This window comes from the organism of the source record quoted next, unplaced genomic scaffold (genome assembly GCF_019419815.1).
Source record: "Pyrus x bretschneideri cultivar Hongxiangsu unplaced genomic scaffold, Pyrus_bretschneideri_v1 Contig21, whole genome shotgun sequence".
In the NCBI taxonomy this organism is placed as follows: Eukaryota; Viridiplantae; Streptophyta; class Magnoliopsida; order Rosales; family Rosaceae; genus Pyrus; species Pyrus x bretschneideri.
The window spans coordinates 6,418,847-6,444,101 of record NW_025999513.1 but is presented as its reverse complement, the minus strand read 5'-3'; the positions used below and the strand labels follow the sequence as shown (position 1 = coordinate 6,444,101).

The window sequence follows — 25,255 nt, the reverse complement described above, 5'->3', positions numbered from 1 at the left end:
AGTAATTATTTGAACTTAACCATAACTTTTATTTCACAATATTAATGTAGAGTTGACCTTATATATTCTAATGTGATTTCAAAATTTCTGATTATTTATTATAAGAATCAATGAAACAAGGATTGATATTAAAAAGTCCAAGTCATGAAAGAAAACGAAAGTCTTTCAAGAACAGTCCATTAACTTGCAACTTGTTTTCCAGCTTTACGAAAAATTTAAGCCCTGCCACAATGCGGGTTTTGACGGAGTCAAAACTAATTAAAGCTCAGTTTGTATTTTAGTCCAACGGAATGGACTGTACATCTTATTATATATTTTTCATAAAAGGAATTATTATTAACATTTTAAAAAATTTATTTTACATTTTAAATTTTTCATAATTAGAAAAAAAAAATACATTTATGAGGAATATATAATGAAATTTTTAGAATGCTAATTACAATTTCCGTTATAGATATACAAACATATACATATATATATATATGTATATATAAAATTAAGCAAAGGGATGGATGGATGAGAATGTTAGAAGAAGAATGTGAGATTTGTTTTGTTGTTGGTTGTTGGATTATTCAGATCAAACAGCAACGATCAATTTATTACTTGCGGTCCCTTCTTTGCAAGGTCAACTAAGCGTGAAGATAGACCGAGCTCCAAAAACCAGAACTCCAACTTGGTTCTTGTCGTGCTGAATTTGGCACCCTAAAAAAAAAAGTAAAATAAAACTTAAGTTCTTAATTTTATGGACGTAGAATCTTGACTTGGACTAAATATACACATTAATGTTGTTTAATATGAGTTATAAACTGTGTGGTAGTGGTGGTTCACGGGAACCAAACTCTGTGGTCCGCCGGATTTTGTGTAGGTGTTCTTGGTTTTGTTATCCCAAACCTAAACTAAACTAATCCACAGGACCACCAAAAAAAATTTTCTAATTTATTTATGGGGCATTTATTTGGCGGTGCTAAAGAGATCATGTACTTGAATCATATTTTGTAGGCTACATGATGTTGCGGTTGATGGTTGGATTCTTTTCTTTAACCATTAATATAAAAAAATCTAATCATCATCTGTCATATCATGTGGTTTACAGAATATGATCTTAAAACATGTTCTCCCTAGCATTTTTCTTAATTTTTATTGTAGTAATAAAACTTTCTTGTTGGCTGATCACGGCTGCATACAACCTCAGTCGTGCTAAGTAATTTAAAAATTTTCCACATACTCGTTTATAATTGTTTTTGTAAGAAGTACTATAGCTCATATGTGCTTTTTTTTTTTTTTTTTTTTTTTTTTTTAATAAGAAACGCAACAAAAATTTATGAAAAACCCTAATGCTTGTAGAAAAATATTGGAAATTGCTTCCTAAACTCTTTTTGTTAGGTAATAGAAGATGTTTTACGATTAAGAGTTAATTTAGTTGATTCCGGCAAATACTTTTATAAATAAATTTTCATTATCTGAACACTTTTATTCATTTTAAAAGCATTGCAAAACACATCGTGTCTGAAATAGTTTGCCTTTTCAAATTCTAATCCTCTATTACAAGGACTCGAAATGGTGGAGAACTACAATATATATTCAAAGGAACAGAAAAGACCAGATAGGCAATGAATGAACTTGTATGAGTTTAGTAGCTAACTCTTTACGCAAAAGTGCAAAACACAAACCTTACAAGAAAAATCCCATCTCAAACTTTCTCATGTATAAAACATTAACTTAAGAAGTGGCTTGATTTACCTAAAAAAGTAAAGATGAAGAATTGCCAATGCTTTCACATTAGATGCTCAATGACTTGCTTATTTTGTATGCTTTACGAAGGTCAACAAGAACAGCAGTGACTTCTTCCTCCCTACTTCATGATGAAAGATGCTAGTATCAGTCGTCTTGATAAGTGCCGTGAAATTTTTACTGTTAGTTAATATGAGTATCACACAAATCATTAGCAAATACTGCATTGTGAAAGATGCTAACGGCAATCGCGCATGGAAATCTAATTCAACATGTCTATTATTGATTAATGTGAGTCTTCACGTAAACCAGTGATTGATCCACACTAGGACTAATACTAACACGGCTCTTTCATGATTCCAACTTTGACTGTGTCAAGCTAGCAACAATAATTCGGCGGAAGATCATCAAGTGCAATCACACCAACTTGTTTGAACTTAATCAAGAACAGAAGGGTATTAACTCGATAGTTAAACTGATGAATTGCCTGAGAGGAAAACTTTTTCCTAAAACTATACAAACAGGAACATAATTTTCCCTCTTTCAAAAGCAACTAGGGTTTTCTTCAAAAATTAATCATTGTATAAGTTGACTTCATCACATTAAGGCCTTAACATCATGTCATTTCTGACTAAAAGTGTAGGACTGCAAATATTATATCAGAAACCGTCCAGATCTACGACCCTTTTGAGGAAGGATTAGATGTGCACTGACATCGCGTTTCAAAAAAAAAAAAAAAAAGATGTGCACTGACATCACTACAGACCCAGCGTTACGCCACCTTAATTTCTGCCGGGGTTTGCCGACCAACTTCTTTCACATCGGAGTTTCCGTGGGTCCATAACATAATTTTCCATCCTAATGTTTTAAATTTAATTCATAGACTCCTGCCGGTTAGTTAAGAGCATTCACCTCGTGCACTGAGGTCTTGAGTTAGGTCTCGACTTTTCCCCAGTATTGCTCGTATAGAACGATCATAACTGGCTGGAAGTTGTCTTAAACTACTGGTTAACAAACAAGAAAATGAGACACGGGTTGAAACACAACTGAATATCTATTTAACAACAAAGCATGCCCTATCAATCGAGAGTTGTAGTGATTTTACACGTTACAGAACAAGCATAAATATTCCATCCATGTACCAAAACTCCACAAACAAATGTTCTCTAACGAAGCAAAATACGGAACTTGACGCGTGACAATGAAGAAAGAGTACGATTCTTGCAAATATATAGATGGTGGTCAATTCGGTCACTAAAGTTTAGAATTGAAGCATACTCCCAATTGGTGACGGTTAAAATTCAATTCATGAATCCTTGGGGGAAGCTTGTCGAATCCTGCGCTGATAAACATCCCAGTTGTACACCCGAGCAATTGTTACCTGATTAATAGTAGTCAAAGCGTCATGATTTCCAGCGATAAGCAATATAAACAGACGCATATAAGCATTACAAGTTCATAATTAATTGATTATAGACCTTAGACTATCACAAATTTCATACTCCTTAATGCCGATAATTAAAAGACGTAAAGCATCTACATATAGAAAGCATAAATCCTTGAACTGATTCTTTCAGATTTAGTACCTGGGTTATTGTCACTTGATCTCTCAAGAATTGTAGATCAGCAAGCAGAACTTCTAAACTGGCTCTAGCATTGTCTAAGTTCTTTCGTAGAAGAGCAGTAGCCTGCATCAAAGTATTACAGAAGAACTGATGCTCGCGTCCTAAACTCAAAAGTATTAAACAGCTACTATAAGAAGTGGCATACCTCTTCACAAGAATACTCCAACATGACGTTCGCACCCAGCCATAAACAGACTGAATCGGTATCGTCAATGCTAGCTCGTGAATATATCCCTTCAGATACCTCAAAATCTGTAATAAGTTCCTGTGTCGACCCAAGGAAAAAGGACCTAATTAAGAACACTTAGATGGAACTAACACCCTAACGGAGGAAAGAAACCTCAAAATATTAATTTAAATCTGAAATTCTTTATATTTCAGGAAATGAAGTGCACTCTACATTTGTGATCAATTGACATAATCAACATGTGAACTGACAAAACACCCACATTTCATGTTTAATGACCCATGACTACAGCTTCAACTATTCGGACAATAATTGTTAGAATGACTATATTCCCAACTGCAAGGCAGAGTGCAAACTGCAAAGGCATTCTGTAATTTTAGAGCTAAATATCTTGGATTTCAGTAAGACTCACAGGAACTACCATACTGATATATTACTTTTAACTACAGGTTACAAAAAGTATAGAAACAGCATTCCTCTTCCACAATCCACCCATACAACCACCATCTGAAGCACACACTGACACACACATATTTCTAAAGCACTTTTACTAAGTATAAGCGACACAACTCCGATCTCAAAATATATAAGAACCTATCTATGTCTCTCATACATAGCATAGGCATAAGTTAATTACACAAGAGCACCTATTTGGAGGAAATAAGGAACAGAAATTATTTCTCAGTAAGGAAGGCAAAATGATTTAAGTACACAAGTCATGAAACAGCTATGGTAGGGGAGATCCTCACTGAGAAAGAAAGAAATGAAAAAAAGCAGAAATGGGGAATAAAAAAGCAGTACTTAATTTTAACTTAATTAGTCCAGTCTCCACGGCAACTGAATAATGTTAAGTGAGAAACACTTAAAGAATCAAATTATAGATAAAACAAACCCTCAGTATCGTGCAACACCAGTTCGGGTGCTACAACAGTGGGATGCAAGGATTTTTTGAGGGGCAATATTTGTAAGGAAACCTTTAATTTTTGCCATAACTACGCTCAGGTATACGAGGAAACTTCAAGTCCTAAATCAAGTGAAACTAAATGTGTTCGAGGATACATGCTTCACAGATAGGAGTCCAAACAATATAAATGGGAACATTACTGGGGGAAAATTCATGCTGTTAAACATGTCATTGAAATAGAGATAGTTTATGTTATTACATTTGTTACTGCAAAAGGGTGCTAAAAAAACAAACCTCACCAGTACCCTTCTTAGCTTGCAAAGTAGCAACAACATCTAAGCACTTCTCAATATCAGGAATCTTTGCCTGTTAATCAAATTGAGAAAAAAATCACAATCCAATATCAAACACAGGCAACAAAAGGTTGGAGACTAAAAGTTGATATGAACACAGTTGAGTCAATCTAATTAGTCAGATACTTGAGTTACGGGTACCATCATGAGTGAAGCAATTCCATAACATGTACAGGTAAAAATAATATGATAGAACCAATACAATCATTTTGTCTCATACCAAGAATTTATCCTTAAAGAGGGTGAATCAAAATGGAGTCAAATTAACTGTGAAAACTTGGTTATATTTTTACGGGCAAACTCGGACCTGTAGCTACAGATTAGGCTAAAGGCAAACTCCAACATGTTACCATGCCAAGTTCAATTTCATGAGTACCGGCGGAAAACCATAAATGGGCTAAAAACTATGTCAGATACAATGGTGCTGAGTCTGCTGAAACACTTCCTAATAATCACTTGTAGTTGGGTACTTTTCGAATGAACACTCAAGCCACGCTAACTTATTGAATAAAACAATGCTATGATCTAAAGAAAAGGGATTTGCTGACCAAACCTGAAGATCTCTCTGCTGCGCTTGAAGCTTCATTTCAACCAATTTGTATTGCTGAAGTCTGCAGACACCATCACAAACAGGGAAAAAACAAACATTAACAAGCATCCATTTTAACAGTTTTTATTCCTTGAAGCAAAAAGTACCATTTTTTTTTTTACTGAAATATTCGGTCTTTTCATATGTTTCAATCCAAATTGAAAACGTACGAATCAAAAATCCGATCACAGAATTAAAATTAATTTAACGGGTTAACGGAAAAAGGTGTAAATCGAAATGGGCCAGACCTTTCTTGGAGAAAGGCAAGGGCAGAGTTAACGTCGAGGCCTAACTGAGTGAGATAGGTCTGCACGTCCTCTACGAACTGAGCTCCTGGTATTCCTCTCCGCTCCGTCACCGCCGCCGACGACGATGATGACGATGCCGTAGCCATTGCCTCTCTCACTCTCTCTCTCTCTCTAACAGACTAATTGCAATTTCACAGACAGAGAAACGACTTGTAGTTGTGGAAGCTTCAGCAGTTCGACGGAGCTGAGAATAAGTGCAGAGATGGAGGAGAGACACTAAAACGACGTCACTTTAGTTTAGGGTAAGTGTTATTGGACTGCAACCTGCAACCTTTGAGTCCAGTGTGGCCCGATGGTAATAAACAAAAAGTCCATAGTTCAAGTTTTCTCAAGCCCGTTATTAGGGTCCAATAAGTATTGGCAATTGGACTCCATCCAATCATCTCACTTATTGCATGTGGTAGCACCCAAAAGATATTCCAATTTCAAAATTCATTGGAAAATTGGCTGAAAGATGAAAATACAAATTTTAATGGTTGGAATGATTATTTTTCGAGATTTTGTTGATATATTGTCAATATTTGATCGATAGTATTGTCAACGCTTGATTGTGATAATTTCAACAACTAGGATTTTTCATTTCAACTAATTTCGAAACTTCTTTTTGTGGTGAACTTTCAGCTTCCCCCAATCTCAAAACCATGACTAAAATGCATAGCCCAATTTATGAGAGAGAACAAAGTTAGGATTATAATAGGCAAAGGCTGAACAAAGAAATTTTTACGAGGGTTTCATCATGCCAAGTATATAAAATAAGTTTTTTTTTTTCTCTTCTTTATACATATTGGGTCGATGACTGACTAACTTTGATAGAGGTCAGTACATGGTGAAATAACTTATGCTAGATTGAGCAAATGTAAATTTTTTTCCCTTAAAAACTTGCATCTGGGATACAATCCAAGCCATCCTAACTATACTTCTCCTTTTTTGTCGATAAGTTAAGAGTTCGATTTCGCCAAATGTGACAAAAACTTCAAAGTGAAAAAATCTACTTGAAGGGTTCCAAGTGAACGAAAGTGAAAGTCAAATGCATGAGCTCCATAGGCTTAATACTTGACGTTTTGTCCAGCATCTAAGACAAGATAGATTATTCATTCCCATCTTTTATCAAATTCAATGCATATGCGATATGAATGAATTTGGGATAACAAGAGTGCGACACTAGTCTTGGATTCATACGTATGCATGATCCTCAAATTTAGGAAGTCCTCCTCCTCTCTTGTCAATGTCATCAATGCTGTTACTTCCTAATTTTCACAAAGCTTTCAAGTAATTAGGCAAACTTGGCTCAGCACGAAGACCGCGTAACAATAGTATGTATTGGTCAACGGCGGCTAGGGCACTTGGATAATCATAGCGCATTATAGGAATTTTTTATAATGCTTCAAAGTATACGGAATTTTAACCGTTAAATTTTTTGCTATGCTGAAAGTATATTCTAGAGCACCATAGAATTTAATCTTCATTTATTGGCTGCGTGGTTGCATGTAATGTATATAGGTTTGGTTTATGCGTCATCGAAGCATCAAAACAAAACCTAAACTGAAGAAAAAAAAAAAAAAAAAAAAAAAAAAAGAAGAAGATACTAGTGATCTATGTAGCCTTTGAAGAGTTGAGATGGTTAAATTATCTCCTCATTAACGCCTTTTACAACGATTTATATGAGTTTAATTTATAAATGTAGAAATTAGGTTATCTTGTGTATAATTCTTAAAAAACGCGCTTTTGAATAGTGCGAGTTTAATAATTGTTCGAGCCATATTTTATTGGAATCAAATCAAATCCACACAAACTCATATTTCTAAACAAAAACTAACGAAAATTTCAAAAAAAAAAAAAAAAAAATAGTTTTAATAAAAAATGACAAATAAAAATGTAGTGAATAGTACCAGGAAAAGGTAAAAATGTGGTTTTTCGTTAAAAATGAACAGTACCAGAAGTGTTTTGTTAAAACTTTTTACCTCTCATACACCCCTCTTAATTTATAACCGTAAGATCGAATAAATTAAAGAAGAATAATAGACAAAATTAATAAGAATGGGTGAACGATAAAAATGAATATGAATAACACTTTGTAAACTAAACAATCAGAGACTCAACCCCCTTGGAACTCAGATTCTCCAACTAAGCACTGTGCGAACTTGATTACAATACGTAGGAATGATTTAAACTCAAAATTACCAGCCCAGATATTTTTCAACTGAAGAATAATTTAATAAAATGAGACTTCTTAAAAATTTGCCATCGTTTCTTGAGCCCCTCTCATCTTTTTAACAAGCTACCTAGGTACCTAAATCACTGTATCGCACACTTGTGATCATATGATTATATACTTAAGAATTAATTATCCAAAAAAGACAAATTATACGATCGTTATGCATTGAAAGACCTATGAATTGAAAGGCTAGCAATGGCTCGCCCAGAGCTCTCAAAATCTCGGAACCGCCTGCTAGTGCATGTCTAGCCTGGTCCCCGATCCATTTATCTGAATTACCCATTTTCTTGTCTCCGAAGGTAAAAAACAATTTGGCAGATCCGTGCATGCATGATGCATGCACCCCATTTACGAAAGCAAATAACATTTACTCTGTTGGCAATTTTTCTTTTAGATTAGTTAATTAACTATATCGTGATAATTCATAAAGTAATCAAAGTCTAAAACCACACATTAGTTAGCTAATCTCGGAAATTTAACTGTACAGTGATTATTATGAGCTTTTGAGAGGTTAAGCCAAACCGGCCTCTTCACGTTCAATATCGATCAAATCATAAGCCACGCATGATCAGTTCTCAGTTTATAGTAAATTGCATGATTGAGCGGAATGGATAAAACTTTGAAAGCTTGTGAAAAAACTTGTCACCCACTAAAGCAAAAGACTTGTCTAATCTAATTACTTACTAACTCTACGTGACAATATAAAAGGTCACCTAAATATGGAGGAGGATTCTCTACCCTTCTAATCTCTCTATCCTTCCATACCATCCTATTTGAATGGTCACGGTTATGCCACATCAGCATCTTATATTGTTTTTTTTTTTTTTATAGAGATAATAAGACAAAAAATAATGTGTGAGAGGAGGGGATGGAAGGGGATAAAAATAGGAGAGTAGAGAATCATCCTCTCCTATATATAACCCTACATCATAGAAAAGAAGAGTATTAACCAGCTTCTCACCTTGGGAAGCAACTTCTATGATACGGGAATACCATAACGTGACGTTTTGTGTCAATATTATGACGTTAAGTTAAATAAAATATATATTTATATTTTTAGCACGAGACACCACAATAATAACGTACATGTGTTATTTAAATCTTTCTCCACAACTTGAGCTTATTTTTATGATCGATATTGTTAATGTGGCCAATCCTGATCTACAAGCTATGAAATTGCCCTCCATAACCCACATACAATAATTGAAGTCACTATTTAGGATAGTTTTGCTAATTAATCATTCCCCCCCTCTCCCTCTAATGCGGTTTAATAATTTCATCATTTCTAGCTATGAACATTCTTCTCTTATTTTATTCCTTTCATAATTCCGGTATCAATTGGCGGTCCAAATAACCCTAGATTGAGTACCTAAGCAAAGCAACTCCACAATTCCTGGTGCATGTCACCACATATAGGGCCTTCCCTATTCAAAGACCTATAAAAAGTGACTCAAACAATGTTGTGTGTTTTCATTTTTCACTCGTTACAATATAAGGGATCGACATATTTAAACTTTAGGAACCCAGTTGATAACTATTTGATTATAAATTTGTATTAGAATGAGGTAGAAGTAAGGAAATGTACAAGATGAAAACAAAAACTGTACTAAGTTTAATTAATTTTGCTTTCAAACTTTTGTTTCCATTCATTATTCTTTTTTTGTTTAATTAGCCACGTTCTTCCTGCCACTCTTCTTTATTTTTCATTTCCCGCGTATATTTGTTTTTATAATATCTCTATAATAAAAAGTAAAAACTAAAGACGAAAGGATGTTGCTCTAGAGATCAAAATCTTAAATTAAATTTTCAAACTAAATAATATGTCACTAATAATAAATAAATACGTTAATTAATAATTAAGTAATAATCCAATCATCAACAACCATATCATTTGATTTACAAAATTTAGTTTAAAGTTTGAGTAATGCTAGGGAGACTAAATTTGCAAACTAAATGATGTGTCACCAATAGAAAATGAGCACGTTTATCAACGTTTAAGTAATAATCCATTCATTAACTTCCATGTCATTTAGTTTACAAAATTTAGTCTACACATTTAGTCTCTCTAGCATTACTCTTAAAGTTTTAGTCTTCCTAGCATTACCCAAAACGAAACAGTTATACAATGAACTCTAACTCTAAATTTATGTATAAGATGGTTGGCCCTGCGGCCACCGTGTTTCCTACCTTCAAAACCCTATTGTTGCCCTCACCTCAATGGACACTGGTAGGAGAAGTTGTCGCCATGCAAGACGACGAACCCGATTTGTTTCACTACAATCCCAGTTGGGATTATCATATGAATCAACTCTCTCTCTCTCTCTCTCTCTCTCTCTCTCTCTCTGTGGACAGATAGTGGTGAGTGCTGATCATATGGAATTGCCATCTTCTCCACGACCTTTTCTTTTTCTCTTTTACTTTATTTGTTCTTGGAGTTTAATGGACAAACCCGCGACCCCTCCATGTGGTCTAAACAACTTTTAATAGTCTGGAGTTTACGAATTTCAAATGCATGTCCTTTTCTTTTTCCTGGCTTTTCTACTCACATGGCGCAAGTGAAAAAAGTAGATAAAAATTAATTTACACAAAAAGGGTCAGATGGAGAGAGAGAGAGAGTGGTTGGCTGGTTGCTTACATGGTCGAAGAAATTAAAAGGTGATGCAATGCAATACCGATCTATGTTGTTGGTCTATGCCTTGACAGGTCACATGCGACTAATGATTTTCCTCATGCGTACCACTACATATATATTATATATATATATCTTCTTATAATCTTTGCCACAGTACCAACTTAGCACCCCTTCCTTTTCTGTTGCTTCACTGAGTTTAGATCAATTTTCACATTAGAACTTAATTGGGTTGCATATTTGTTAATTCAAGGTTAGTGATGCTTTATAGTTTGAAAATGCAACAAACGGGTTTTGTCTTCATGATCATTGCGTGAATGATTCTCAACCGTCAATACTATTTAAACTATTATATATGTATATGTAGATGACAATCACATGAAAACATCTTTCATCACTAACATATACCCTTTGATATTTATACTAATATCACATAAATTGCTACCCTTTTTATATTTATACTAATAAATGGTCCCGTCTCAACCTTTTGGAGAATTATGTATTTGAATTCTGGAGTGTGAAAGAAAGAAACTCTTTCTCACTACTGATATATATAAATATATGGCAAACTCAATTCAAAGGAAGTAAAATAACATCTTTTTAAGCTTGATTCCATATAAAAAAAAATTTAAGAAAAAAAGAAAATTAATTAATTAAGTAAAATTAGTGGAAGATATAAACAATGTTATTTGTTTCTATAACTTAGCTGGAACAAGGATTTATCTACCTAACTTAGTTTACTACGCTAACTGGCCCAAGAACTTCATATCTATCCAACTCTGAATACATATTAAACAAATTAATCAAGTGCATGCAATACAGTTCTGCAACTTATTTATTATATCTTTCAGAAGCAATCGACTTTACTGTTCTAAAGAAGACTCATTCAATTCACTATTTCATGGTAAAAATCAACACACACACACACACATATATGTAAAGCAAACACGCATGCTTGGGCAGTACTATTGATGTAAATGCTATGAGAGTCACATGCTTGCGACTAATGAAATGATGCTTTTGTGGAGCCGGCATCCCCCAATAGATTTATGATTAGATTTCATGGAGTTTGCGCGAAGTAAACATGTATCGGTGTTAATTTCGTGTCATTATCTTTCAGTGGGTCGGACTCATAATATGCATGCATGCTAGCTAGTACGCCATCTGCAAACTGCTCTTTTGTCTTGTATTCGGGGAGATATAAAGATGATTGAATCAGAATCAAAGTTGAGGATTTGTTTCTCAATTGTTTCTTTGTTGGATATAAACAATATATAAATCTAGCGCATGATCTCGAGTTTATGAGCAAATATTCTTAACCAATTGAGCAACAAGTCTCTTACTCTGGTTGTAAAATTAGATATGAATGGATGTGGTGTATCTTGTAATTTTCATGCACTGGAAGTTTTCATCAATCATATCCGATATATCTACCGTTGTGAATGTAACCCCAAAATTACACTAATATCTGTCAAGTGGTGTCAAATCCACAATATTATAACACGTAATTTATGTATTAATTATGTACTTCAAAACATATATTCTCGTTCACTCATATTATAATTCAAGAATTAGTAACACTACGATCACAATGATAATCTTTTCCATTTAACGTGACAAGGAACACAAAACATTGTGTTATTGATAATCATCTGAAACCAAATGTTGTCAAATGCATGAGCAGATTGGTGCATTTGGTGGGAAAACCTTTAAACTTAACAACAAGGTCAATTTGCTGTTGAATGTCGGACTGTTTACAAATGCTTCCTCAGCTCTCATTAAACACCATGATAATTTTAAGGTTATTCATCATCAATATGAAATCATACCACTTGTAGAATGGATTAACTGGAGAATAATTGGGCCATGTTTTACAGCCAATGGATTTTAGGCTGATATTATTGAAAATGCAATTGTAAATATTTTTCTTCAATATCTATAAACACTGAAGGCCAACATTTTTGAAGCCATTAGATCAAATCTAACGGGCAATGATTACCAATTTTAAGCTATTAGATCAAAATCCAACGATTTGTGTGCATGTGGATATCTTATATATAGTACAATCTTCTACCGATTTTAAGTTGTTAGATCAAATTCAACATCCAATTGTGCAACGACACTCGTTGCCTAGGTACTGAAGAAATAGTATGTTCTCCTGACTAGCTATTGTACGTCCTTTACATAAGATTGCTTCTCGAAAGATTTGTGGTGCAAGATTTTTGAGTAAACAAGGATATGTGTGCTTAAATGCACATTTTAATAGATGAATATGCAATTGATATTATTGATACTTTAACCTTACAACTATTCAGAGTTAATATTAATCACCTTGGAGAGATGTCAATGTTAGGTTTGCTTCGACAAATGAGATTATCGATGTATTATCAACGTAAAAAACCCATAACATGTCAATTGTCTTTAAAATTGAAATTTTCAACTCAGCTATAAAGACAGTTACTAAAATTGATATGATTAGATATATTGTTGATAGTATTGATAATCTAACGTCACAACTATTCAATTCACGCACAATTGATATAATTGACGATATATCGTTGCTACCAGAGTAAAACTGATATATATATATATATATATATATATATATGAGAAAGGACTAAGTGGATTAAATAATGCACATGGGTTGCATGTGTAGCCCGGTGTTTGTATGTCAATTGAATCAATGCCACCATGTGCGCTCTTTCTCTCCTCTGCTCTGCTCCTCTCTCTCTCTCTCTCTCTCTCTCTCCCTCCCTCCCTCCCTCCCTCCCTCACACGCTTCATTTTCATTTTCAAACCCCTGAGTCTGCCAGAGTAGTGCTATTCATGCATTCTTTTTTGTCTTTCATATAATCTTATTAATTTTCGTTCGTTGATTTTCTTCAATTTATATAATGATCGAAAATTAAAAAAATTGAGTGAGAAATAAAAAAATATGTGTGAATAACACTACCTGTAAGCAACTGTTGTGGTGCATGTGGTCCTTTTTAAATTATATTATTACACTCCTGCCCCAACCGATCCGATCCAATCCGATCCAATCATCAAAACCCCCAATCCAATCCCACCGATAGCGACGATACCCAAACACCCGTGTGTGTTGAAGAACCCTTCATCTCTCTCCCTCTGTCTGGAGTGAGAAGAGGGACACGTGGCAGGGGATTGAGAGTGATGAATGGGAGTTCTGTCCAAAACTGTGTTAACCAACAAATGTTTCCCCTGTGAAGCAGGACAGGTGACCACACAGGGGGGCGCAGATAGAACCACCGATCGCCCAAAATGGGGACTAGTGTGCTCTTGTCCCGTGGGGACGGACGACAAACCCACATGCGTATACATTGTCATTCAACCCATCATCTCCGCTTTCTTAATCATTTTATGATATTTCGGAGTATCAGATATTTCAATTTTTAAAATAGTTAAATCTTAATTAAATTAAAAGAAAAAAGAAAACAGAAAATCCGATATTCCGAAACACAATAAAAAGTTCTGCCTCCTTCCTCAGCTCTTCAATTATATTGGCACTTTCGGCAGGTTGCCTTGCTTCTACCCCCACTCCTTTTACTACAGTCCTAGTACAGTAGTAAGCATTTAGGTCAGTGAGATATAATGTATGACCCAAATCCCAGACTATATTCATTCCCTTGTACATTTCCTAACATGTTTAAAGTGCCCCTCTCCTATTCCCCACGACATTCAAAAAGGTCTTGTCATTCTTAGTGCTTACAACGTGTATTGTCCCCAAACTTGTAAGTGGGTCAATTGTGTCCAAACCATCCCTAAATATTGTTGTGCATTTCAACCTAAAATCAATTGACAACGAATAGATGATTACATTATAATGTGATATTAAAGTAGGTTATAAATGTGACAAACATAACGATATCACATGCACACATGTCACCGAGTAAGAGCCGCCCACATGTTGGTAATACGTGTGAGAGAACATGAACTTGAGCTCACATGCTTTATAATATTAGTGGACATTATCATTGTATATAAAATTCACAAGTGTTAGGACGTGTTTTTGTGCATCTAAATAATATTTACTAAGATTGCTTAAAAGAAATAGGGAGTTTTAACGAAAATCCCGCGGTACTATTCAATTTAACGAAAAACTACATTTTTGCACTAAAAAGTCAAATCTGGTACTATTCACTTTACCATTTATTTGGTCATCATCGTTAAAACTCAAAGTTTTCAAACCTTTTTCATTAGTTTTCCTAAAGAAATATCGAGTCTCTCTACGAATTGCCAATTGAATTTGAATTGAATTCTCAAATTCTTATAAATGCCGCTAAATTAAGAGAAAATTAGAGATCCCCATATCCTCAAGTTGCTCTATTTTCTAGTTCTTCTGGATTAGGGCGAAAGTTATTTTGTACAATTTGTAACAATAAGATTATTCTTTTCACAGAATGGTACCTAAATCTAAAAGAATGAAAATAGGGTAGTTGGATAAACCCTAAAAAAGAAATACATAATCTCATTATCAACCAAAACCTTATGAAATTACTAATTTAACTTTCTAATAAAAACAAAATACGAATAAGAAATATGAGGCAGAAATGTAATTTCACACAATAATAGTAATTGGGATATTTTTTCTTTTGTCAATTTCCGTCGTAAAGCAAGAGCAACATTCTTTTGTACTACGATGATAGAGGACTTGCGTAATTCGGTTATTTCTGCAGTTTTTTTTTCCACTAGTGCTGTTGGGATGGAACTAGAATTACTTGAAAAAGAAAAAGAGAAAAGAGCTGGACATAGTGTATATAACAGGTTAAATGACAATTACTTGCACAGAGAGCGAAAAAGGACAAATGGAAAAAAGAGAGAAAAAAATTAATAAAAAAAAGAGGATTGATCGATATTCGGACAAATGGCAACTTGCCAAAGCCGTCCAATCAAGTGGAGCCGGAAGTTGAACCGGAGAGCAGCTGAGTGAGCCGGCTCATGGCTCGGACCTGCATCTCCAGAGCCGCGATGTAATCAGTCGCTTCATCTAGAATCACCGGCAACGGCTGTTTCCGGCAACCGGGAACCAACCGCCCCAGAACCCGTACTTTCTTCTGCACGGCCGGCAAGCCCTTCCCTTTCAGCCGGTGGACACTGAACTTGGATTTCTTGGGCCGGGTCGACCCGGTCCCCGACGCCGCGGCGGATCTCTGCCGTTTATGCTGACGGAACTTGATTTTAAGGCGGCTGGTGAGAATGGCGCGGCTCCAGCGGGTCTTACCCTTAGCTGCGACGGCGAGAACTCTGTCGGCGGCCTCGCGAACGGCTCGGCCGCGTCGTGGAGTGGAAGAGGAAGCGGAGGAGTTGGCGGCGGCCGTGGAGGAGTCGGGTGCCGAGTTAATGGAGACCTGGGTGAGGGCGTGGAGGAGCTTGGTGGAGTAGAGGTGCTGCTGGGCCTCGGACTTCCACTTGGCGTGGCTGTGGGCGGGTTCTTGGTGGTGGAGGTGGTCCTGCTTGGGCTGGATTTTCTTCTTCTTTTTCCTTCTAGAAGAATCCCGAGCTCGATCGGAGGTGGCTATGGGATTCGAAATCAGAGTCGATGCCATGGGGTTTGATTCTCTCTTTAATTGGGGAGGGGGATTCGGAATCAAACGGAGGAATGGGAATTGGAATTGGAATTGGAATGTTCTTGGAGGGGGATTTGGTTTTCTGTTAATCAAACGGAGAAGTGGGATTGGAGTGTTGAGAGAGAGAGAGAGAGAACGGAACAGAGGTTGTTGGAGGTGGAGAGTGGGAGGGATGGAGAGAGTTGAGAGGAAGAAGAGGAGGCACGGTGGGAAGAGGCTTATAAAGGAATCAAAAGACAGCATCCGTCATTTCCTTCAAACCCACTCACTATTTATTGTTGGAAAATTGTCCTTTATTAGATTTCAATTACCATCGATAATACTATTTTAATTTACCGTTAAGGAGGAGGACTGACGATTTAAGATTCGGACACAGTAAATTAAAGAACGATCATATCCATCAAAACAGTCCATCACTTATGAAATACGATAAAATGTTCTCATAACTTTTCCTTTCAAATTCATTTTCTTGCCTAATATAAAGTCTAAACATTAATAAAGTATTCTTATGAAAGAAGTTTTACTTACTGTGTTACCTTAATACCATCCTACCAGGGGTAAAATGGAATTGTGTGCTGTTTATAATTTGAAAAGATGAACTGAGTACTTTTTTAAATCTTTATTCTCTAATTTTGTAGTCAAGCACACCGGAAATTCACTTATACATAAAACAATGGGCATCTTTAACTCAATTTGGCAACATGTGTTTTATGTGAACGAATTTGATTAAAACATGTGTTTTGTTTCGATTCACATGGCGATGTGGGTTGAAAACAAAAGTACTCGAAAACTCTAGGATTTTTCTTTCTATTATCAACACAGTTTTAAGTTGAGTACTGTATGTTTATCATAAGCCAACAAATATGATAAGTTATGCATTGTTATCAACCTTTGCCCCTTCTTTGCTTAGGTCCAATCTTGTTCCCTTAAACCTACTAGGCTACATACATTGCCAAATAATGTACTGAAAGTTGCATGACATACCAAAATGACCTCCCTTTGACAAACAAGGTTTTGCCATTGTCCTCTTTGCGATAAAACCTTTTACCTGAATTTAACATCTAAACTAAAACGATACCAATCATACAACTATATATGTTAACTTAAATTATTTATCTTCCTAATGAGTAGCTAAGCTAAGCCAACTCGCAATATCAAAAACCCCGGTGAACGTTTAAATGTAAGAAAAAGTGAGAGCCTTTTTAGCCAAAACAATCCGTGAGATTGGCATAGGTCTTTCAAATTTAAAATTATAGAATTGGTTCATGAGATTGTCCACCGGCATCAATAATTTTAATCATGTTGTGAAAAATCTCCATTAAATTATGTTATGCGATCTATATTGAAGAAGCCACTAGTTCAAGTGGATGGGTTGATATGACAAAATACCCTCAATTTAATGAGATCTTTCACGGAAAGATTATAATGATTGACGGTGGACAATCTCAGAGACCAAAGTGAAAAAATTATGTTAATCTCAAAGACCAATTTGATTAAAAAGCCAAAATGTCAAGTAGTAACAAAAAATAAATGAAAAAGAATTAAGAGGAAAAAAAAAAAAAAAGCAAAGTTTAGTTGAGGAAATAGTGAGAAGCAACACCTGCCAATGAAAAGGAAAGCCACCAAATAACATAATATGCTTAACCCAACAAACATGAACTAATAATACATGATGAAAAGATAGATTAAGGATTAAAAATTGAAGATTAAGATTAAGGGGTTTGGGTTTGGATTTGGATTTGGTTGGGTTGGGGGGCCAATTAACTGTAACAATTTTATTGGATGGATGGTGGTGGTGTTGGCTTCCACTAATTGACCAGATCGGGGGGCCCCCACATAAAATATTTTGTTCTCATTCCGTGCATTGGATTATTGGGGGTAGGATGGGGTGAACGGTGGTGATCCAGAAAAGAAATGATAAAAAAAAGGAGAAATGCATGTGCAACGTGGGTTGGTTTCTCTGGCACTTTTGCTATCCCTCCCAGGCCTTTTTTTTTGTTTTTGTTCTTGTTTTGTTGGGGTTTTTGGAGTTTTCTTCCTCTGATGTGTGGACAGTTATGCTCCACCTCCACATTTCCTCTCCCAACGGGGCTTCTTCCCTTTCACTAATGTTTTTATGTATATTAAAACAAGATATTTCTCATACTATAATCGCAATATGCGACCTAATTATCACAAGGGGTCACGCTAATCACGTTATTTTCTTATAATACAAGAAAAACCCTCTCTTTTGTTTTTGGTTTGGCTTCCATAACCTATAGGTTAACTATTGTGTGCTCTTAAAAAGTATGATCAAATTACGCATTGCTCACTCAAAGTTACAATGCTTCTTTTTGTTCTGTCTTCGATGTTAATTAACAATAATAACGAAAATAAAAATAATAAAATATCCAAAATTATCCCATCCAAGGTTCATTTCATCGGGCACAACTCGGAGGAAAACCACCGGAGACATATTCCCATACCAAATCTAACAACAATTATTTGGTCCAAAATCATAACAACAACAAAAAAAAAATATTTTAAACAAGAAATAGTGCTGACAATCTGACAACGGGATAAAAGAAGTGTGGATGCGCCCATCACTTACGATTTTGGGCTTAGTTTATGTCTTAAAGTTTTGCTAATCATGAACCTAATCCTAATTCTCACCAAAAATCATGGTTAGCATGTGTTTTATCCCAACACTTTTGAGGAGCATTGTACTAGGAAACTTTAAAATGTGTTTTTGAAAGATTAAAAAATCCACCACAAGGCGGTATTATGATGCACCAGAGGGATTGCCTCCCCTGTAACAGACACAATCAAACAATTGAGGCACAATAAAGTGGGAGGGGACAACGAAAGCACCAGAAAAACCTAGAAATTAAAGATGAAGGTTGGGAGGTGATGGTGAATATGGGTTCAAATCAATGGTTCTGTAAATGAATCCTGACCGGTGATTGTGGTGGTTTGGTGTGAAGTATGATCATAAATATCTAGGGATGGAAAAAAAAATACTGAAAATTCCAAACCAAACCGACAAAATTTCGAAACCGAACAAAAAAAATCCTAAACTAAAAATCCCGAAAATTTCGGTACCCAATCCCAAACCGATCTCGAAATTTTGGTATGGGAAACGATCTCACACTTTCATCCGTTTGGTAATCCCAAATCGAACCGAAATAAAAAATATATATTTGGAATTGTAACAACCGTTGGATTTGGTTGAGATTTAATCTCAACTGTTGAATCCAAATAAAACCCTCACTCAATCACTCTCTCTCGACTTGACCTGACCTTACCCTACTCTCTCATCCTCGCCAAGTTCTCTCAATCTCTCTCCTCCTCCTTATTTGCCATCTTCGAATCCGACCACATCACACAAGTGACTCACCTCTCTCTCTCGACTGACCTCCCTGATCTCTCTCTCGACTTCTCATCCCTCACTGAAAAACACGTTGCAGGAATGGCAGCAACTCAAGTGATAGCATCGTCGATCTTCACCAAGAGTGTGGCTTCATTTGAATGACTCAGACCTTCAAGCCTTAAGTTCACTCAATCTCAGCTCACTCTATCTCTCCTTCTCGAATTTAAAGCTCAGCAGCCACCTACCCTCTCACAATCTGACTCCGATGAACTCTCTCCACTCCGACCACCACCACACCTCACGGCTTCATCCTCCACCACTAATTCTCTCCATTCTCTGTGTGCGTGGGGTTTCGAATTGGGGGCTCGGGTCAGGAGGAGGATGCAGGTCGGTCTGACTATCTCTTCACTCTGTCTCTATCTCTGTCTCTCTTCCCCCCCTCCCCCACCAATTCACTGTCACTCTCTTTGATTTTAATTTGGGGTTTTAATGTAGGTTCAAATGATTTCAATTTCAATCTAGTTGATTTGGATTTTGATGCAGGTTCGGTTTCGGGAAATCCTGAAATACCAAAAATATTTCTGGAATCCCGAAGTTTCAGTTCAGGATCGGTCGTCGGATTTTTGTCCTGAAAATTTTCGATTCAGGATATGGTATGCCATTTTCGGTTCGTATCCCATACCGAACTAGCCCTATAAATATCTTTTTTTTTTTACATCTCTAATCTCTATAGCAAATACAGCACGAACCTAGTGGGCAAAAACTTACCTCTAATGGGTCTTGTTTTCCGTCCTTTTATATCTTTCGGGATGTGGCTTATAATGTGGTGTAAGATGCAGAGCGAGAAGTACGGGTCCGTTAAAGGATTTTTTACCTCTTATCTCTACATATCTCATAATATGATTGATCAGATGATGTGAGATGCAGAGAGACGGAGATAGAAATCTGTTACATATAAATTGTTCTCCAAGTATGGATGTAATAGAATTCTAAGAAACAAAAGCAAACTTGTGGCATGTTAATTGGGCACCTAGATATGCCCTACTATGTGATTAAACTAGGTTTTTGGCGTTATGATAAATTTGTTTAGGGTGAAGATTGAAGAACATAACCAAACCAATGATTGCAACACAGAATCTTCATCCGTGGCTCTTAGTGTTTTTCCCTCTAATCATGCCAATCACTACTTTAAAGTTTAAACAACAGCAAACTCTTCTCCCCTTGTGTATTATACCCAACCAGAATCTTTGCTTTTAAGTACAGCTAGCTCTCTTCTTCTTTCACTGTATCATTAATCTAAAAATTATTTTCAAGATTAAAAATAAGACATTCACCTTTTGGTCCAGACCACTCATTGGCGCGATTTGATTGGTTCGCTCCAGCAAGTTGATCTCACAGTAGACGCTTATCCCGTCCTTCACCTGTTCTCCAGTGTCCTTATCCCATAAAATAAAAGCAATTAGGTCTAAAAGGAAAATCATTAGTAACTTGGAAGGAAGATATGCTTTTGAAAAAAACCAACTTATAGCTGTCGTCTAAACATTCACCTCCCCTCCATTAATCTATTCCCTAAGATAGTTTAGTGCTGTAAATTAGAACAATTCTTTGACCCCTAAGGTTTGACTGGTTTTTCTTCCTTCTGTTCCAATTGAAATACAGGTGGAGAGCAAGCAGACAAAAGGATAAACAGCCTATTTAAACAGACAAAATGATGAGCATCATGATACCCCCGTACTAACAGAATGACAAATTAAGCAAACTAGTTGGTGGATAAACCGGGAGGCTCAAGCAACCGATTTTTGCATTACCAATAATCTTCTGAGATGAATCAAATGTTTAGTATATTGGAATTTCATCTTTGGGGCACACATAACTGCTTCTAGACGACGGACAGACAGAACCATTTGACTAAAATCCTTGATCAAACTCACATAATTAAATCAATAGCCGACATGTGACTTCAGAAGTACGGTGTTGAAACTAGATTTCAGAATGATTTTCCGGACAAGGAAAACCAGATGCTGATAACAGGAGTTCTATTTCCATGCAACGTAAGCATCAACCTAAATAAGCTTGTATTAGGGCACCAATGTCCTCACCAATGCATTGACAAGATTGCACAAATGTGGACGTGTGTACTCATGGGCCAAAACATGAGCCCAACCCAGTACACAAAATTAAAATGCGGACATGTTAACCTATTCCTGTGGGCCAAAAGAAAAGAAACAAGAATTGCACAACACAAAGGCCCAAAAATGTCCTTGTAAAAAGAGTAGGAGGGTCCAATGCAATTACCAGTATATCTCTACTGACAAGTTACAAACTAATGGAGTGTCATGCTGAAAGTCACAGAACACAAAATTACTAAGATTAAATTGGAGTCACCAGAATATCACATTCGGCCTCGTTTGGTGACTAGGATTGGATCGGAGTGGATAACGATCCATACTAAAGTCAGAGCATAAATATTAATATGTACACAAGAATAATATATACTAAAACCAATTTCAATCAAATTCTCACTAGTCACAAGCAAACACCACGAGCATAGACATGTACACAAAACTAATCTTTCAGATATGGATATAACTATCCATTGTGAACTGTGCAATTCCACAACCATGAGCATAATACCAAGAACAAGAGTATTCTTATCAGCTCAAAATTGGAAAAAATCGAGTGGAACAGTAAAATAAAAACCACTAAGGCACGCGACAAAGGTCTTACCGCTCAGGCTTGATCAAGTAGGCAGAGGTCCACGAAAATTGCTTCGGCTTCCAGAGCTGAACACCCATACACCCAATGCAATCATCCAGAACACGAAACACGCCATCGTTATGTAAGCTTTTGCCGACAGAAGTTCAGCAAGCCGGTCCCTCTCTGCAGGTGAAGTGTGGAGCTCCCCTATGACAATCTCAACCAGTGCATCCAGAATCTTCTTAGATTTAGTATCCAGCTCAGAATTTAAGACCTGAGACCGCGCTTGCCTGAGAAATCTAGCTACAATGTCAGCCTCCACAGAACCAAAGTTCGATCCATCAAATTCGCTCGATTTACGAATACTCAGAGAGACATTGCCCGGTCCTTTCTTATTAACACTAGCCTCCGGAGACGGTGAGAGATCGGACTGAAACAATATCTCTGATGAAGCCGACAAAGGTGGATCCGGCATCAGCATCAGACTCTAAATGATAAAATACACAATTGAAATCGTCACAATCACAGTCGATTTCAAACCAAACAGCAATTTCATTTCATTCCGACATTGTCTCAGTAACCAAACAGTCACATTAAGATCGATTCAAATCCAATCGGTCTGAGCTAAAAATCATAAGCAATCAAGAGAAATAAACCAGTAAATCCAAACGAAAGTCGGATTTGAAATATATAGCGCGAAATTTCAAAAAATGGGATTGAAATTGAAACTTACCTCGGTGAAATCCACATCAGAAATCACAGAACTCGGAGTGAAATCCACTGAAACATTGGAATTCGCAGAAACAGGAGTGTAATCGACTGAAAGCTTGAAATTCTCCACCGGTTCGTCTTCGGAAACTGCGGAAAAGACGGTGTTCAAGCTCTTCTTCGGAATCTGCCAGAGAACTCGGAGGATGAGAAATATCGATCGAAATCTAACGTTAAGATGCGGAAGATTTCGAAATCGTACCTTCTTCTTGGGAACGGGAGTCACGAGCTTTGCAGGTCGGGATAGGTCCTTGAGCGGTGTTTGGTTCTCTCTCATTTTCTCTGGTTCGTTTGCTTGGCGGGAGATAAATGAGTTTTGATTTTCCCTTTTTTTTTTCTTTTGTTTTTTTTTTTTAAGAGCGCGTTTGGGAAATGATGGTATATATGGGCCTAAGGCCTAAGGATGAAGAAGAAACGAGAAAGAAGAGACTCGAGAGAGGTCCATCCCAAAATGGCCCAATTAAACTTAATATGGGCTTGTATATAGGCCCACTTTCAGCTTAGTTGAGGGTTATTATGTCCATTCAGTTCAGTTAAGGACGTTTTTAAAAGCTGCACTTGTGTTTTACACTCTAATCTATCTTAACCTAATGCGTCATGGGTTCAAATTTTTATCTGTAGATCAATGCAAAATAAAAATCTCAAAACCTAATTGAAAGTCAAGGGGTTAATCAGAAAAAGATTGTAAGATTAGAAGGCTCAATACATGGTAAAAGTTGATCCAAATTTTGCATCAACGCCATCCTAGCACTTGTGTTTTACTCTCTACTCTCTCTTAACCTAATGCGTCATGGGTTCAAATTTTTATCTCTAGATCAATGCAAAATAAAAGTCTCAAAACCTAATTGAAAGTCAAAGGGTTAATCAGAAAAAGATTGTAAGATTAGAAGGCTCAATACATGGTAAAGTTGATCCAAATTTTGCATCAACGCCATCCTAGTAAGTATGTCATCGTCATTAGAAAATGAACAACATGCAGTATTGATGTTATATGGGTAAAAAAAAATACAGCTCTTGCATTCTTAAAAGTTTGCTTGATAACGATTTTGTTCTTGCTTTAAGTTTTTCTTAGACATAGAGAGAAATTATATGGTAGGATTAATGAGGAACATAGAAGGATGAAGAGAGGTGGTGAGAAGGGATAAGTCAAGGAATATTTGAAGGGGAAAACAATTTAAATTGTATTCAAATTTTGGATTTTAATAACTCAATAAATAAAATTAAAATTAAAAACTAGATGTGATGTTGATCAAACGGCGAAGTTGATCGAAAGTCAACTTGAAAAGTGCAAATTAGGCTAAAAGAATTTGCAAATTTGGGTTCATTTTCGATATTTTGTTATTTGTTAATTATTTTCTTATATATTTAGGATTAAGTTATATTATAAAGGGGCTTTTAGATTCAGGTCCAAAAACATAACGTGTTTTTAGGAGTGAGTCCAATTATCTAATTAGATGTTTTTATTTCTTTTATACTCATTTTATATTTTCTAAAAATATTAAAAATCAATTAAAATCTTTTAATATTATGCATTTTCCAACTCCAAAATATGTGACAACCCGTCCCGATTTTTGTACCGTTAGTGTGAAATGACAATTTTGCCCCTGGACGTTATTTAGCGTTGTAGGGTGTTGTTTGAATTGTTTTTGTTTGTGGCTGCCATCTGGATCACACACACACACACACACACACACCCGTGGACCCTTCCTTTCTCCCTTCTCACTCGAATTTTCTTCCAGTTTCTTCCATTTCCTTTGCAAAAGTATCGACGAACCCCAAACTATCTTCTACTGTCACGGATCGACGTCGAGGAGGTTACCTTTGTGTTCCTTGTGAGCTCAGGAGCTCATCCATACCCTTAAATCGACGTGAGGTCTTCGAAAACCCTAAAACCCGTGAACCCAGTTTTGGTGCACTGTTCATGCACACGTGATCGTGAGGTTTTTAGAAGGTTTTAAGGTTCTAGGAAGCTTTGGAACCTTCTCACGAAGCTCGGGGAACAATTTTGAAGTGTTTTGGACGTCGGGAAGCCCAGTTTCAGGGAGTTGCAGGTTTAGCCGGAATATCGTGAGTTTTTCAAGCGAGATTCCATTGGTTTTGGGTCTCCAAAGTGGTAAGGTTTTGTTCTACTCGTTTTAAGCTTCATTTTGGTACCAATTTCATGGAATTTGGTTGAGAATTGAAGAAGATATTGAAGTTTGAAAATATTCCAGTTTTCTGGCGAGAAATCGAGTTGCAAACGGCGGCAACCGATGAGGCTCACCGGAGAAGAAGGAGAATATTCCGTTAGAGTTAACGAAATATTCTAACAGCGT

The 25,255-nt window shown here is 36.2% G+C and overlaps 3 protein-coding genes across 3 annotated transcripts; all 3 read right to left on the bottom strand.

Moving 5' to 3' along the window:
- Positions 1 to 2,766: 2,766 nt before the first annotated feature.
- Positions 2,767 to 5,814, bottom strand: LOC125477316 (probable prefoldin subunit 3). Its single transcript, XM_048584284.1, has 6 exons — positions 5,638 to 5,814; positions 5,354 to 5,411; positions 4,742 to 4,813; positions 3,502 to 3,621; positions 3,318 to 3,419; positions 2,767 to 3,112 (listed from the first exon to the last, which is right to left on the bottom strand). The coding sequence occupies exons 1-6, from the start codon at positions 5,781 to 5,783 to the stop codon at positions 3,038 to 3,040; spliced, it is 573 nt and encodes a 190-aa protein (XP_048440241.1). The 5' UTR covers positions 5,784 to 5,814; the 3' UTR covers positions 2,767 to 3,037.
- A 9,475-nt stretch (positions 5,815 to 15,289) lies between these two features.
- LOC125477451 (transcription factor bHLH147) lies at positions 15,290 to 16,353 on the bottom strand. Its single transcript, XM_048584580.1, has one exon. It carries the CDS (start codon positions 16,103 to 16,105, stop codon positions 15,449 to 15,451), a length of 657 nt encoding a protein of 218 aa, XP_048440537.1. The 5' UTR covers positions 16,106 to 16,353; the 3' UTR covers positions 15,290 to 15,448.
- Positions 16,354 to 19,950: 3,597 nt separating this feature from the next.
- LOC125477275 lies at positions 19,951 to 23,672 on the bottom strand. Its single transcript, XM_048584225.1, has 4 exons — positions 23,143 to 23,672; positions 22,906 to 23,067; positions 22,203 to 22,659; positions 19,951 to 20,911 (listed from the first exon to the last, which is right to left on the bottom strand). The coding sequence occupies exons 1-3, from the start codon at positions 23,215 to 23,217 to the stop codon at positions 22,216 to 22,218; spliced, it is 681 nt and encodes a 226-aa protein (XP_048440182.1). The 5' UTR covers positions 23,218 to 23,672; the 3' UTR covers positions 19,951 to 20,911; positions 22,203 to 22,215.
- Between the last annotated feature and the right edge of the window lie 1,583 nt (positions 23,673 to 25,255).

What these genes read in the sequence shown, in the direction of transcription:
- LOC125477275 (XM_048584225.1), bottom strand. Translation starts at nt 23,217, where the DNA reads ATGAGAGAGAACCAAACACCGCTCAAGGACCTATCCCGACCTGCAAAG. An exon ending in CTCCCGTTCCCAAGAAGAAG is followed by an intron (nt 23,068 to 23,142) that starts GTACGATTTCGA and finishes GTTCTCTGGCAG; the next exon opens with ATTCCGAAGAAGAGCTTGAA. An exon ending in CTGATGTGGATTTCACCGAG is followed by an intron (nt 22,660 to 22,905) that starts GTAAGTTTCAAT and finishes TTTATCATTTAG; the next exon opens with AGTCTGATGCTGATGCCGGA.
- LOC125477451 (XM_048584580.1), bottom strand. Translation starts at nt 16,105, where the DNA reads ATGGCATCGACTCTGATTTCGAATCCCATAGCCACCTCCGATCGAGCT.
- LOC125477316 (XM_048584284.1), bottom strand. Translation starts at nt 5,783, where the DNA reads ATGGCTACGGCATCGTCATCATCGTCGTCGGCGGCGGTGACGGAGCGG. An exon ending in CTAAGAAGGGTACTGGTGAG is followed by an intron (nt 3,622 to 4,741) that starts GTTTGTTTTTTT and finishes GGGTCGACACAG; the next exon opens with GAACTTATTACAGATTTTGA. An exon ending in TGGAGTATTCTTGTGAAGAG is followed by an intron (nt 3,420 to 3,501) that starts GTATGCCACTTC and finishes ACTTTGATGCAG; the next exon opens with GCTACTGCTCTTCTACGAAA.